Below are 14927 nucleotides of genomic sequence, written 5' to 3'. Positions count from 1 at the left end.
GTTACCTCAATGAGAACCACCAATCTTCCAGCTAGAGAAGGCCTTGCTTATTATGTAGTGCAAATTCTCATTTTACAGATGAAAAACTGAGTCCCAGAGAGGGTAAGTGTCTTATTTGTAAACAATTCTAGAGCTTAAATAAAATTAAATTCACCTTCTGACTTCTTGTCCATGGCTCTTTCCATCACAAAATGGCCTCCTGCTCTGAAATTTTTGTGTAATAATCATATAAATAATATTTAAAAACGTCACTTAGCTCTGATCTTAAAATAAACATGCACCTATACTTCAATACATAAAGCATTACTCATAGCAAATTAATGTTCTTCATATAGAAGCTGAAGTAACAAGTCATTTGGTGATGATATTTCAATTTACAAATTGAAAAGAAAATTGTTTTTACCTCTCTGTGATTTCCTCATATTAATCAATTATTACATTCTCTTTCTTCTTCTGCCTCTTTAAATTATTGAGTGGACTAAGATAACAAATAAAACAAAAAAAATTATCAAAGCCAAAGATGTTTATTATTGTGAGGAGAAAAAAGGAATTTAAGGACAACAACGATTAAAAAAAAAAAAAAGTAGATGGGGAGAACAGAGAAGAGTAGTGAGAACCAAGGCAGAAGAAGACTTGACAACTCCAAGGACAGTGGGTAAATACGTAAAGAAAAGTAGGTTGAGATTTGTTTTATGTTTATTATGGTAGGTACATAGTAAATGACTGATGGATAAGATAAAGGGGATGACGGTGTCAAAGGCTAATGCAAAAGTTCTCAGTCTCTAATACACATAAGAACTACCTGAAGTGTTTGTTTAAAACACAGAGTTCTGAGTCTTTATCACCAGAAATCCCATTCACCCACTGGATTAGGGAGGACTCAGAAATAAGTACCCTGGATACTTCTAATGATCTCACCAGGAGAAACATGAGCTAGATGTATCGAAGCTGTTAACAGGGAGGAAAAGTATCAGGACACAGAAACCTAGAGAAGAGAAAAGATAGGAAAAGGAGATTTGAATAGAAATCAAAGAAAAAAGAAAAGGAAACTAGAAAGTAAGGTGTAACTAAATTAAAGGGATGGTTTAGAAGAAGTATGTGTGGGTGTGCATGAAAAGAGACAAGACTGGTCAGAGGCAATAAAGCAAGATGAAAAACCAAAAATATTGAGGAAATTAAGGTTTTTATCTTGGATTTTAAAATAATGTTGGTTTTTGTGGTTTTTTTTTACTTTGTTTTCTTTATAAAAGTAACACATGGTCATTGTAGAAGAGTTGAAAATAAGAAAAGGAGAAGAAAATTTTTTGTTATTCATGAATAGCTGCTATTAATATTTTGGTATATTTTCTGCTAGTCTTTGTTTATGCTTAGTTTTTTTGTTTAGAGGTTTTATTTAATTAGTTTGGATAATATTGTATATGCCATTGAGTATCCTTCATATATATATATGGCTAATATGCAAATTGTTCCCTTGGGAGTTCAACCGGGAGAACAGGAGTTCGATTACTCATTATGATGTGCACTGACCACCAGGGGGCGGTGCAGAAAATGGCAGGCGACCAGCTGGCCAGGCCTAGCGACCCTACCCGTGCACAAATTTCGTGCACCGGGCCTCTAGTAGTAATATAAGCATATCTATCTATATAAAAGACTAAGAGGCAAAGTGTCCCCACGGGAGTTCGACCAGGAGTTCTATTGCTCACTATGATGTGCGCTGACCACCAGGAGGCGGCACAGAACAAAGGGATGCCCCTGCTGGCCGCAGGCAGCTGGGGAAGGGAGGCCCCAGTTGGCAGTCAGAAGGCCCTGATTGGCCCTGATCACAAGCCACACCTAGGACCCTACCTGTGCATGAATCTCATGCACCAGGCATCTAGTCCTAACATAAGGTTGTCCATGGAATCCTCATTTTTAACATCTGTTTAATATTAATAACAACCAGTTCTGCTTTCTTCCTTGCTTGCAGAACTCAGGTGTTTTCAGGCAGCCAAGGGCTCCTAGGAAGACTGCCTCCATTTCCATGCATAAAAGGTGAATTTTAGTCTTAGTTAATCATGGTTATAATTCCATGTCAGTGATTGGCTGAGGAAGGGGCAAGTGAATTAATTCTGGCCAATAATATATGAGAGCAAGTAGACAGGTTGGACTTATGGAGGACATTCTTAGTTCTCAAAAAGTGAAACAAGAAAGAGATAACCCCTTTTTCTGCCTATGGAATGTGTGTGAGAATGAAGTACTAGAGCTGATGGTTGGAGCTTTTGCAGCCATCTTCTGTCCATGAAGGGAGCAATTACGCACAAAAGATACAGAAGAGAAAAGTAAGAAGAACTGGGCGTTGGATGATCCTGTCACTCCAATTAATTACACATCCCTGAACCCTACCTTGAGACTTTTTTTATGGAAGAAAATAAATTCCCTATTGTTTAAGCCACTTTTAGTCTGTTTTTCTGTTTCTTGTAGGTAGAAAGCATCCTAAGAGATATAGCATTATAATTTACCTTAAAATTTTTCTTCTTGTGATATATTTGTGTTACTGGTTTTCACTATCAGTTTTTGCCTTGAATAGTTTCAAGAAAAAAGGTACTTGCTTAGATACTAATGTAATTTATGTTAGGTGGGGAGGGGGGAGGGGGAAGGGCAGGACCAAAAAGCAATAAAGAAAGGGAGCAGGAATAAACATGAACTATCTCAGGTCATCAAAGCTGAATCATTCTGAATCTCCACTCCCTGTATTGCTCATTGCTGTCAGCAGAGGTGCTTATCAGTGGCAAGTTACATTTCAGAAGGAAAAATTGGGAAATATGGTCTCAATATAACATACAAATAAAGATGAACACAAATAATCCTCCAAAATACAAAGCCATTCCTGCTTGCAATATATGGCAAGGCTTCAAATTTCTTTTACAAGGCTTTATTTTTAAAAATTTCTTTATTATAATAATAATAAAATTACTTTGGTAATAAGAAAGGCAACCATCATGCCATGGTAATACCCTTTCATATTAAAATTTGCTATAGTTTCTACACTGTGTTTAATCCAAATGCATCTCGTCTATCATGTTGACAATAGTAAAGAACTAATGTTTCCCAAGTGCCTTCCAGGGGTAGACTGACCCTTCCAGAATCAAATTTGGGGCAAGGGTACTTGATTGAACATGATTTAAGGGAAGAAATCTAAATGCCTATGCTAACATCTGACAAATGAACAGTAGAAGAGACTCGCATTAACTGCCTCTGATTTCATCACTAGTTGTATTTGGGCCTACTTATGATCTGAGATTTGAGATTTGTTTACTTTTTAAATATTTAGTTGTCCTAGAGTCAAATTTTGGAAAGGCCTTCTAATGTAAAAGAGGATGTGCCTGGGCAACACAGTAATCTTAATGACTACATTATAAAGCACGAGGCCACAATAACCCCTATGTAAATATTAGCACCAATAAGTGGACTTAACACACATTGGTAACTTTAGAGTAACAATTACTTTACAACGTAATTCATATTTAGAAATTATTTTTAATCCCCTGCCCCCGCCCCCGCACAGAGATTGTAAAATGAGATTAAAGTCATAGCTCAGTACAGTGCTCATAAAGGTCTTCCACACTGCGGTTGTGACTTGTGATATTTCTCACTCTGGTTTCTGGCCAGGAGTATTAATTCATGAGTTGACTATGATAGAGGCTGTAAGGAAAACTAATCTTAAAACTCAAAGAATGACTCTTCTCTATGCAAAAAAGCTCACCAAAAAAACCCCAAAACCACCAAAAAAAAAAGCGCATCAGACCAATATCATAAGATAAGATGTATCGTTTTCTCTATGATGTCTCATAAGTTTGTCTCATGTAAGATTCACTTCCTGCACACTTGGACATCCTAAAGAAGAAACAACACTCAGAATTTGAAGAGGAACCCACTGTTCTAAAGTTCACCTGAGATCCTGAAGAGTGTAGGTTGAGGGTAGCTATAAAACTAAGTCCTATTAGAGATTTTTAAATTATTCTAAAATGTCCCACCAGATATGGAAAGGCAGAAACTGATCATGAAAATCGTTGGAACCAAGCACAGGGCTTGGCAAATGAAAAGAACATAATAAGCATTTGTTAAATTAATGACTGCATAGATAAATTAGCCTTAAATTGTGAAGTAATGTATATATCGAAAGGGGAAATGCTTTCTCCACTTTCTTCTCTGATTTTCCTCATTCGCTTCTGATTCCCATTTTTTCAACAAAGACAAATGAAGAGGGATCGTTTTCTGGTTATACCTATCTCCAGATCCCTGTGACAGGGACTTCAAGACTACGCCTGAGCTTGATGGTGAGCAAGAGCCATTCTTTGATAATGTGACTGAAGCCTGTGCAATGGAACTGTTGAAGCTTGTAGTCAGTCGAGGTGGGTGGGGCTGTGAAACTGACCACATGGAAAAAGCCTGCAGGATTAGGAAAGCTTTAGGGACAGTCCATGTGTAACCCTGCCCAAAGCATTCAAATCTTCTGTGCCAAAGTGGGCAGGATCTTGAGAGAGTAGGGATAGGGAGGTCACCGAGTTAATTCTATACAAACAAAAGAAAACAAACAGTCTCATTCCTCTGAATACCACACACATATGCACCCGTCCTTGTCCTCTCTCCTCAGTGAAGCCTTTAGGCCCATCCCATGTTGGGAAATGCATTTGTGCGGGTAGTAGACACACAGGCTGGTGAGTAGACACTTTGTTGAAGAGAGGTATCTCTCATGAGAAGCAGAAGTGACTTCCAGCTAGCTCCCCTGAGAACAGAGGAAGCAGTGAGTCAGAACAATTTTGAAAACTCCTTGTCAGTCCTATTGAACAGGGCACTGGTGAGAAATTTTGAATCTAGTCCTCAAATCCCTACCTGCCTTTCTGGAGGATTGTAAGGTGCAAATATAGGACATGTTGCCTAGTATCACTCTGAACATAAAACATGCCATTCCACACAAATGTACAAATGTGGAAAAAAAAAAAAAAACCTCTGAAAATATCTAATTCACGCTGCTGTTCAGTATTAAAGTTTGTGAGACCCTACTGGGCCACGGGATTACAGGTTCCTCTGATGTTCCCCCTTTAAGTTCAGTGATTATTCCTTCCAGACTCCGCATCGTACTACTGTTTACCTGCAGCCAAAGTCCTCCTCCCAAATCCTACACAGGGTCGTCATTCTATCAGTGTCATATTCCCCAGAAGCCATTTGGGAAAAGTTGAAATGCCTCAGAAGGTGATTACAGATTTGCCATGAGTTCTATACACAGAGTCACTTGTACTTCTGGCACTTTCCCAGGGACAAAAGGCCAACTAGTGACAGAAACCCTGCTGGTGGCCTAACTCAGTTTGCTTTGCAGAGAAATCCGAAACTTCTGGAAGAAAAGTTCTCTACCCTCGGAAAGAAATATTGTGTGCAAACACAGCCAAGTGGCCTCTCTCTTCTCCTCTAGTCCTCCATCTTCTTAAGGTTGTAGTTTTCCCCCCTTACCCCCCCCCCACCCCCGTGTTCTGCAGGTTTTAGACCTCTCCCCTGAAGGCAGGGTAAAGTCTGTCTATAGTGCTAAATCACAGTGTTCAAAGTCTAATGGCAAGAGAAGTTGCCCATCATAAACTTTGACACTAGGTCAAGGACTTTAAAGAAATGAAATGGTGAGCAGTTCCTTTTCTTCTTTTTTCGTATGCTTTTTCCCACCTTGTGCTTTTAAGTGGGGCAGTCATTGGACTTGCAGCTTATTAATAATAACTATGTTGCTTTTATCTGAAGGAATAATACGAAAGGACAGCACAGCTGTCCAACTCCAAAATGCCACAGTACAAAAAGGGAAGAGCTGAAGTTCCAGTAAGAGAACTGCAGGTCTTGTTTTTAAAGCCTAGGGGGGAAATATACCCATCGATACTGGCTATTTAGGAGGCAGCCCACTCTTGCAGAGCACAGAGGAAAAACAGAGGCTAAGTAGCAAGACCCTTTGCAGGAGAGTTGAAACAAGAAAAAAGTTTTATTTTGAAAATACAGTCTTTAAAGATAAATTTGGCTTCCATTTTCCATATCCAGGTGCATCCAACAAGATACAAAAACAAACAGAACAACAACACCAAGACCCACGACATTATGTACAGAGCTCTAAAATGAGCTGTGCATATCTACAAGGAACTCGCATATGCTCTTTGTGAAGGGATGTACGTGTGTGGCTGTCTACAGTTCTCAGTCCTCCAGAAGCTCAGTTAACTCCCTGGAGCTGCAGGTGCGGCTGCAGCAAGGGCAGAGCTGGGGTCAGTGAAGGGTTGCAGGGGGGGGGGGGCGGGGTGGAACCCCCGGGTGGGAGGTGTGGAGGGGTGTCTGGGGAGAGGGGAGCAGGGGGGCACGGGGACAGATCCTGGGCTTCTCTAGAAGTCCTGCCGCGGGGTGTGAGTCAGGCTGTGCCTCCGCAGATCACAGTTTCGCCTGAACACTTTGCCGCACTGCTCGCAGCTGTAGGGCTTGATGTCTGTATGGGTGAGAAGGTGAGTTTTCAGATTACTTCTCTGATTAAAGGTTCTTCCACATGTGGGGCATTTGTGTGGAGATTCCTGTTCAGATGTGAAGCAAGCAAAGGGATTAATACTTCACACCACCACCGCACCCTTCTCAATAGTTGTCTCATTGGTATCACATAACACACGCACGCACGGCAACAAAAGAGGGCACAAATCCCTGCCCCTAATCCTCCAATCGCTAACACACACGCGCAGGCACACAGCGGGGCCGATTACACTGATAACGGGGCTGCTGGCCACCGCGGTGGGCTCTGTGATTGCCAGCTCTTTACATTTCATCACCATGTCACGGGCAGGAAAAGGGGGAAGGAAAAACTCTAATCCTCTCTTAAGGAACGACATTCTCCCGGGTAATAAGTCTCCTCTTTGCTGGAAAATTAAACTATTCCTCCATGTTCTGAACACTACAAATTATGAGGCCCCTGGGAAAGAGAGAGCATATGGGATTTCACCATGACTCCATTATCAAAATTACCTTTATTTCCTCCCAAACACGAAAGCCTTACATGCAGGGCAGATGGGATAATAATAATAATAATAATTCTAAAATTAGGATGTAGAATAGAGTGGCCTGTTCTTTAAGAAAACATAACACTGTTTTATGTTAAATGGGATTAATTTTATGTATAAAAAAAGCGGAGTATTGCTTTTCCCACCTAGAAAAAATAATCTAAATAGAGTCTTTTGAGAGGAAGACTCTGCCACTGAACACCTTTTGTCGAGCAAACATGATAAAACGGAACCAGTCACTGTTTTTGTTTTGCTTTTAACAAGAAAACAAACTTACCTGCATGTGTAAAGTTTTGTGAACGGCTAGAGTTCTAGACTGACAAAATCCTTTCCCACACTCCTGACACTTGAAGGGCTTTTCTTTGGAATGAATATACCTGGAAATCAATATAAGGTTTCATTGAAATGGCTTTCCCACCACAGAGAGCAGACTCTTTTGACAATTACTGAACTCGACGTCATGAAAGGACAAAAGAAACAGGATCCCATTATGTATGTTTTTAGATTGTATTTTTCCCCCCTGTGTAATTCTGTTTATGGTTAACCTCAACTAACAGACTCTTCCCAACATTCACTGGACGTAGGTTTTATCTACACTTGATCGCCCTCTCTGGCGTATTCTGGAGCTCGAAATCCTGCCGAGAGAGTCCTTCTGGGCCTCTAGGATTTCGCCAGGGATTTAAACGGGCCAAATCAAGACGTAAAGCGAGGGGGAGTTGGGGGGGTGGGGTGGGGACTGACTTTAGCGAATCCCCGACCAGCCACGGAGGATCGGCACTCAAGTCCCACCTTGGGTAACAAACAGCTAGTGGAGTCCCAAGAGAGATACCCCACCCCCCACTCCTGGGAAGTTTTTACCGGATGAAAACATTAACGTTTCTAGTATTTCTTCAATTGCCGTTGATTAATGCAGAGTTTAAGCTCCTGAGGGCGGGGCGGGGCGGGGGTGGGGGGTGTAACTGTGCCTAAATTCTGGGATCTCAAGACCGACCTCCGCAAATAAATGTAAAAGGTAGAAGGTCCGGGCGTTAGGCTCTGGAGAGCACGCTGGCGTGGGGGTAGGGGATAGGGAAGGGAGGGAACCCAGTTGGGGGTGGCCCAGAGTAGACATCCAGAAATGGTCTCCAGGCTGCCATTGTGGGATTTGGGGTCCCCAGGCTTTACCTGCTACCCCCACCCCAAGGGCGACCTGGAGGAAACTGAGAAACCGATCGCAGCAACCAAAACCACCCCACCCGGTTTTAGCTGCCAAAGCCTGAAAAAAGGACCTCCCGCGTGCATCCCGAACTAGAACGCAGCAATGGCCGGTGAGGGGAAAAGGTAACTACTGGCGGGTCGCTGGGGCCTTCTGGGATCCAGGCTAGTTGAGCGGGCCTTTCCGTGGCACTCGGGGTGCCTCTGAGGCTTTGGTATTTAGGGCGACCTCGCCGCACCTCCCGCGGCCAACCTCCGGCTCCATCTCACCTGTGATCCCGCAGGTGGTCCTGCCGCCGGAAGGCCTTGTGGCAGATGTCACACGTGTACGGCCTCTCGTCCGTGTGGGTCCTCTCGTGGATGAGCAAGTTGTAGGATTTGGTAAAGTGTCTGCCGCAAAACTTGCAGATAAACTCTTTTTTCGTTTTCGAGGGCAGCCTCCCCCGGGAGGGCTTTCTGTCCGGAGTCAATTTACTGAGGCCCGAGATGGGGCTGCCCAGCCCCGGGCTCAGCTTGGTCAGCTCGCCCATCTTCGGGGGGTCCTCTTGCGTGGCGGCCACGGCCAAGTTGGCAAAGTCAAAGCGGGGCCGGTCCTTGTGCAGGGCTGGGAGGACGTGGGCGATGGCTCCCTGCTTGGGGTGGAAGAGGTGAGTGGTGAAGGGCAGAGCCTGGAAGGGGAAGCGCGCGTCCATGAGGCCCTGCGCCGCCGCCATCTCGGTGAGGGTGGAGCGGGTGATCTCGTGCACGTTGGGGTACCCCAGCGTCCAGTGGTTCATGTGCATGGTCTGCACGGCGCTGAGCCCGTACAGGCCCTGCAGGTGGTCCACGGCGGCGGGGAAGGTGTTCACGGCCTGCAGGAAGGAGTAGTTGGTGAGCTGCAGCGACGGGTGGAGAGGGATGGGCGCCGGCAGGGCCTTGCTCCCCATTTTCCGGGCTTCCGGGGGGCGCAGGGAGCCGCCCCTTTCTTCCAGGACTCAGAGGCGCGTGGGTGTGGGGCTCCCGTGAAAACCCAGAGAGACGACAGCAGAGACACCCTGAAAATGACAGGGAGAGAGGCAGAGTCGTGATTGTTATCCAAACCAGCTCGGTCTGAACTTTGGCGCAGGCGCGAGTTACCACACCTTCCTTCTAAGTCCTCCCCACCCTCCTCCCGCGCCCCGAAGAGGTGGTGTTCCTCCGCGTCAGGCGGGCCAGGAAAGGTCCCCTGTGAGCTGAGCTGGGGACCCACAGGAAGGTCGGGCTCCTGCAGGGATGGAGCTGGAGACTCAGGTCCGGGAGAAGGAAGGGGGCAGGGGCGCTCCAGCAGAGGCAGCGCCGGGTCCAGCCCTCCCACCTCACCCTGTCTAGCGAAGCTCAGTCAACCCCCGACAACCCTGATGCCAACACCACGCAGGCCCCGGCTCAGCCCCTGCCGCCTGGGAGCTACCCGAGAAGGACGGGCTGGGGGTCCCACCCGGCCCAGCCCCGCGCGGCGGCTCCTCCCGGTGCGCCCCGCACTTGGCCGGGCCCAGTGGCCCGGGTGCCGGGAGCGCAGCTGGGGGTGCTTCGTGCTCCCGGGCCCTCGAGCACTCGGAGAGGCCCGCTTCGCCCCGCGCTGACCTCGGAGGTTTTCTTTTTCCTTCCTCTGCCTCCGTCCCATTCATCAGCCGTGACGGGCCGCAGGAAAGAAAAGTGACACCTCCGGGGCCGGGTTCCACCAGGAATCGCCTCCGCCTTCCCAGGGGCCTTCCACTCCCACCCCCCACCAAGATCCCTTCCAGATGGTTCGGCTCCCGGGGAGAAGGTGGGGGAGGTTGGGAACGTCCCTGAGGCCCGAAACCCTTCTCCCGGGTGGAGCGCCAAGCCCCAGGAAGGCTCGAGCGGCTTCCCGACCTGGTCCCCCGGAGCGGCTCCTACCCCGAGGAGACCTCGGGAGGAAAGGGTGGAGAGCGGGCTCCCTGGGGAGGGAAGGGGAAGGAGCCGCAGGGGGGCCGCAGCGGCGGGCTCAGTGAGGTCCTGGCGGCCTGGAGGAAGCTTGTTTCTGCCCCTGGAGACGCGTGCTCGGTGCTCCTGCCACCTGGACGCGGGGCCGAGGTCTGCGGCCTGGGCCCAGGCAGGGCGCGCACACTCTGCTCTCCCTGCGCCCCCAATGGCAACACGGAGGTCTGCTTTCGGAACCAGGTTCCCAGAAGCACCTCGCGTGCATTCAGGGTGGGCCTACCCCTTCATAGCACCGGGTTCTGCAGGCTCCTCGGAACCGCACCTTGTCTCCGAGGGCGGCTCTCCAGGTGCGGGACTCCATTGCTACAAGCTGTCCCTGGAGAGGAGCTGGCGGCCCGGCTGAGCCATCCCCCTTTCCGCCTGGCTGTTGAAACCAGCAGAAAGGTGGGAGAGTTTGTTTAGCCTCCCCTCTCCACCCACCCACTTCTGCCCCTGAGTTTTCTTCTCTTGTGTGTGGTGTTGCCAGTGGCTCTGAGGGCGGACGTAGGGGGCCGCGCTAATGACACAGCGCTCTGGCAAGGCGGTCTGGCTGCCTCCACCAGGCCCACACCTTCACTCCCTCCTCCTCTGCTTGGAAAGGCTCAGAGACAGGGATTTATTAATGAGCCGCTTCTGCCTGGTGGTATGCGGTCTGGGAGTTCAGGCCTGGAGTTAATGAGAGGTGTGTAACAGTCAGAGGGTCTCAGTCAGACCATTCAACTGAAACCGTAAACCTCCTTTCGGAACAAACTTTCCCACCACAAATCACGATTCAGTTTTGTTCAGTGGCAACCCCTCCAGACCTCTCCTAGAGAGATTAGAAAAAGGATTCTCCTCAATCCCTGCTAACCTATCTGATTATTTCCTCTTCCATTAAAATAAATTGCACCTTTATTTCCTTCTTGCATAATGAGGGCCAAGAAGAGATTCAAAATAGTCTCCCCCCCCCCCACTAGTGTTAAAAAGCAGCCTCCCGGATAGAGAGGAAACCAAAATTATTATTTGGGTGTATTCCCAGATTTCTTAGAAATAAATACAGGAGGCAAGCACAACTCCCACCATGTTCTGTGTGTGTGTGTGTGTGTGTGTGTGTGTGTGTGTGTTGCCAGTTGCAGGACTACCACAACTTGTGGTTTCGATTCCAAATACACGAAGTGGACTCTGCCATAAAGGTTACATGTCCTGCCAGCATAAAGTTGAATGCCATCTTCCTTCCCTTTTTTCCCCCTAATGGTTCGTAACACAAAAATTAAAGATTCCATTGTCATTCAGCTTCATGGGGGTACACAAGTGCTATTTCACAGTCTGTGTTCATTTTAATTTGCAGGACAAATGGTTTCTTCACAGAGGAGCAGACCATGGGTGACGTCTGAACCCCTTCTACAAACAGGACAACCCTAAATATCCACCTAACATTTTTGCCATAAATAATTAGGGAGTTCAGATTTCCACTCTCCCGCCGAGTTGCTGGAAATATATGTCAAAAAAAAATTTTAAGTCGATCTACAGAGAGCTACAGTACTTTCGTTTTGTCTGGAGTTGAGCATGGAGTTCCCATACTCTGTCTCAAGCAATAACAGTTATCGTTTGCTGTCATTTCTCCACCAGGCCCTTTGGGACCATTGGTTACTTTTAATTTTGCAAGGAAAGAAATTTAAACCAATGAAAATACAGAAGTATTTCAGTGGAGCTGGGGCTGGTTTTCTTTCATCACTCTTCTTCACAGGAATTTCCAGGCATGTACAGAAGTTTTGTAAAATTTAGCCCACTGGCTGTCAACAAGTGAGATGTGTACATGCTAATTTCAGTTCCGTGAAGCTTTCAGAGCATTGGAGAAGAAAGGGGTATGTGATATGGTAATTGGATAAGGAGTCTCGCTTTTAGGTAACAGTGTTGTTACACTGAATTATCTAAAAATAATATACAGTCAGGGGTCATCTGCTAAAACCTGTGGTGGGTGTCTGAGAGGACTGACCGATAGATGGATGGGCTCGCTGAATTTCAGCCCAAATGGCACAATGGGATTTTCACATAAATCAGAGAGGCTACAGTCCAAGTGGATCTAAGGAGGTCATTTTGAAAAAGTGAAATAAAAATGGCCAGACTGGATCAGGTGAACTGAGAAAAAAAAAACAAAAAAAAAACCGCCAGCGAAGTCCCTGCCCCTGTGCAGCGCCTCTGCCTTCCCAAGGAGTTAATTAAATTAAGATGCCTTCCGCATAAGGGTTCTGTTTCTCCCTGCTCCCTCGCTCCCCCTGCGTGAGTAATTTTCTTGTTCTGCTCGGGACTGCAGTTTGTTTTGCAGAGGAACGAGCTGTCTGAGGCGTCTCGCTCCGGGAAACGCCAGCCCCCTTTTGTTCTCTGCTAACAGGTAGGGAGACGGATCCAGCGCTCCCTCCACAAACACCCTTTTCTCCCTCCTCCTTTCTACAACCGCAACTCCTGCTGCTGCTGCTATTTCTTGAGGATCCAAGCATTTCAGACTCGGGGGTATTTGCCTCCCGCCCCCTCCTCCAGAACTGGAGGGTGAGAGGATAATCAAAAAGGCCAACAACACAAGGTTGGAGAGTTACCTAGGGTTGAGCTATGACTTCCCTTTTGAAACGCGTGAGCTAGGCGGGCGCTGTGTGTCCCGGCCCGTCCGCGCTGCGCCGCGGCTGCCCTGGGACGGGTGGAGGTGGAATCCTAGGGCACCTGGGGCAACGGTTTTTTTTTTAATCTCAGGGTATGCTGATCAGCTTTTATAAGAAGACCCGATGAATGCTTGGATTAAATGTTGCACAACAAAACTAAAAACTGTACATACAAGTGTGTGTCCATGGGTGTTCGCTGGGAATGACGCGCCTGGGAGCAGACAAATGAGAAACAATGCCCAGGATCGCATCCACAGGATCCCTTCTCACAATTTCTGAACTTGTGGACCGCCGGCCGAGAATCGGCGCCCCCGGCACCCTTCCTTTCTCAGGGAGCCTGCAGTCCCTTCCCAGGGCGGACACTCACCTCCCGCGGAAAGGTCCGCCGGCGCCGCGCCGCTCAGACCCGCTCCAGGCTGCGAGGCGCACAGCTTGAAAAGGTCATTGGGTCCACGCCGGGCAAACGTCTCTTTCCGCACGGAGTCCCGGCAGCCGCGGACATTCTCTGGAGCATTACGAGCCGCCAAAAAAAAAACAAAAAAAAAAAAAAACGAGAGTGGATCCTCGCCTTCGTCGGAGTCTGTGGACGTGGAATGCGTAAAGACCCGCGGCGCTCGGAGCCGGCGCTCAGCGCTCGCCCGGAACCCCGCGCCTCCGCGAGCCTCTGGCGGACTCCGGATGGAGTCGCAGTCTGCCCCCTCGCAGGGCCATCACCCTCCGGCAGCGAGTGCGTCGAGCTCCGTCCCCGCCCGCGTCCCTCCCTAGGCTGTTCGCGGCCGGGAGTCCGGGGCTTTAGTAGCGGCCCCGCCTCCCCTCCGGGCGGGCGTCCCGCCGCCGCGCGGGGCCCACCGCTCCCAGGCTCCGCCTCCGCGCCCGGCGCCCGCGAATGGTCCACTCTGTTTACTTGTGTTTGGATAGCAACTGAGTCTTAAAGGCACAGGTTTGCCCGAGGTTTCCCAGCGAGAGGCGAAGGTGACTCAGTTCAAAACCGACACACAAACACAACGCCCACCCCTTTCCTTCTCTCTGCCACTTTTCCTTAGTGTTACAAACTGAGCCACTGGCCTTCTGCCTCTGGAAGACCCCACAGGGGAACGGAAGGACATGTTGTAGTTTTACTTGGAACTCTCGCCGAGTTCACGTCCACATCTTAGCACGTTTAACATAACCGGCTTCTTCGTAGGGTAAAAGCAATCAGTTCTAGATTGTATTCTTCAGCATGTAGCGCCCTCCCCCCAATTTAAAACACCAGTGTTGTACATATTCTTGGGTCAATTTTGACTACATGTGTTGTCTGCTTTCACCTGTTGTCTAAACAGTTTGCTTTTGAGGTGACAATGGCTAATTTCTTAATGCCTGGAAAGGCATATGGTGGAATATCCCAGAAGACACGTCTCCCAATATCTAAGCTTTCATCAGCCAGTGTACGTTTCCTAAGCAGTGAAGCGACTTAAAGAGGTGGGCTTCTGCAACGCATTGGTAAATAAAGAATCCGCCTGGAATTGGGTGAGGAACGATCATTTACAAAATTTAGGAACATACTATTTTAGCGTCTCAAAACATGTACATCTTCATTCCCAGCCAAAACATAAAAATAAAATAATAAAAGTAGAGCTCATTGTTTAGTCGCCAGGAACCTTCATCGAGTTTGAAGTGTAGTGATACATTTTTCAGGTTCTTCTACAGGTTTGGTCCTGGGAGAGAGGAACTGCAGAAAGCCCTTCAGCTCCTCTGGAAGTGGGGTGACCGAGTCACACACACTCATTTGAAGCAGCCTCTTTGCAGATGAGATCTGGCTGAGCAACCCTGAGCAAAGCGTCCTTCTTCCAGCCCTTTGCCGGGGGAGGGGATTTGCCTCAGCCCCCTGGCAAGCCCTCGTTTTGGGGGCACAGATCTTCCAGCCAACAGGCTGTACAATTCAAGTGTTCCGCCAAAAAAGTGGTTTTGGATGTGCCACCTCAGAGAGCAATTAAAATAATCTCAATCGTGCAAGGAAGTGGACAAAAATATAAGACGAAACACTGTCAAAAGGTGAACTAGTGATGAGGGAGGCGGGCAGGTAGAAGCTATGAGATGTTAGTTTATGAAGATACAATTC

The 14927-nt window shown here is 47.7% G+C and overlaps 1 protein-coding gene across 4 annotated transcripts; it reads right to left on the bottom strand.

The window, feature by feature from the left end:
• Window positions 1-1642: 1642 nt before the first annotated feature.
• Window positions 1643-13620, bottom strand: OSR2 (odd-skipped related transciption factor 2). 4 transcript variants are annotated; one of them, XM_036337854.1, is made up of 4 exons: window positions 13197-13619; window positions 8508-9271; window positions 7321-7420; window positions 1643-4765 (listed from the first exon to the last, which is right to left on the bottom strand). In XM_036337854.1, the coding sequence occupies exons 2-4, from the start codon at window positions 9161-9163 to the stop codon at window positions 4757-4759; spliced, it is 765 nt and encodes a 254-aa protein (XP_036193747.1). In that variant the 5' UTR covers window positions 9164-9271; window positions 13197-13619; the 3' UTR covers window positions 1643-4756. The 4 variants fall into 4 exon arrangements, with proteins under 4 accessions (XP_036193747.1, XP_036193742.1, XP_036193746.1 ...); XM_036337849.1 differs by lacking the exon at window positions 1643-4765 and adding an exon at window positions 5976-6566 and having other exon boundaries at window positions 13197-13620; XM_036337853.1 differs by lacking the exon at window positions 1643-4765 and adding an exon at window positions 5976-6484.
• Between the last annotated feature and the right edge of the window lie 1307 nt (window positions 13621-14927).

This window comes from Myotis myotis, unplaced genomic scaffold, assembly GCF_014108235.1.
Source record: "Myotis myotis isolate mMyoMyo1 unplaced genomic scaffold, mMyoMyo1.p scaffold_m19_p_16, whole genome shotgun sequence".
NCBI lineage: Eukaryota > Metazoa > Chordata > Mammalia > Chiroptera > Vespertilionidae > Myotis > Myotis myotis.
The sequence above is the reverse complement of the archived record's forward strand: the minus strand, read 5'-3'. Positions and strand labels throughout refer to the sequence as shown.

What these genes read in the sequence shown, in the direction of transcription:
- OSR2 (XM_036337849.1), bottom strand. Translation starts at nt 9,163, where the DNA reads ATGGGGAGCAAGGCCCTGCCGGCGCCCATCCCTCTCCACCCGTCGCTG. An exon ending in GACCACCTGCGGGATCACAG is followed by an intron (nt 7,421 to 8,507) that starts GTGAGATGGAGC and finishes ATTGATTTCCAG; the next exon opens with GTATATTCATTCCAAAGAAA. An exon ending in ACAAAACTTTACACATGCAG is followed by an intron (nt 6,567 to 7,320) that starts GTAAGTTTGTTT and finishes ACATCTGAACAG; the next exon opens with GAATCTCCACACAAATGCCC.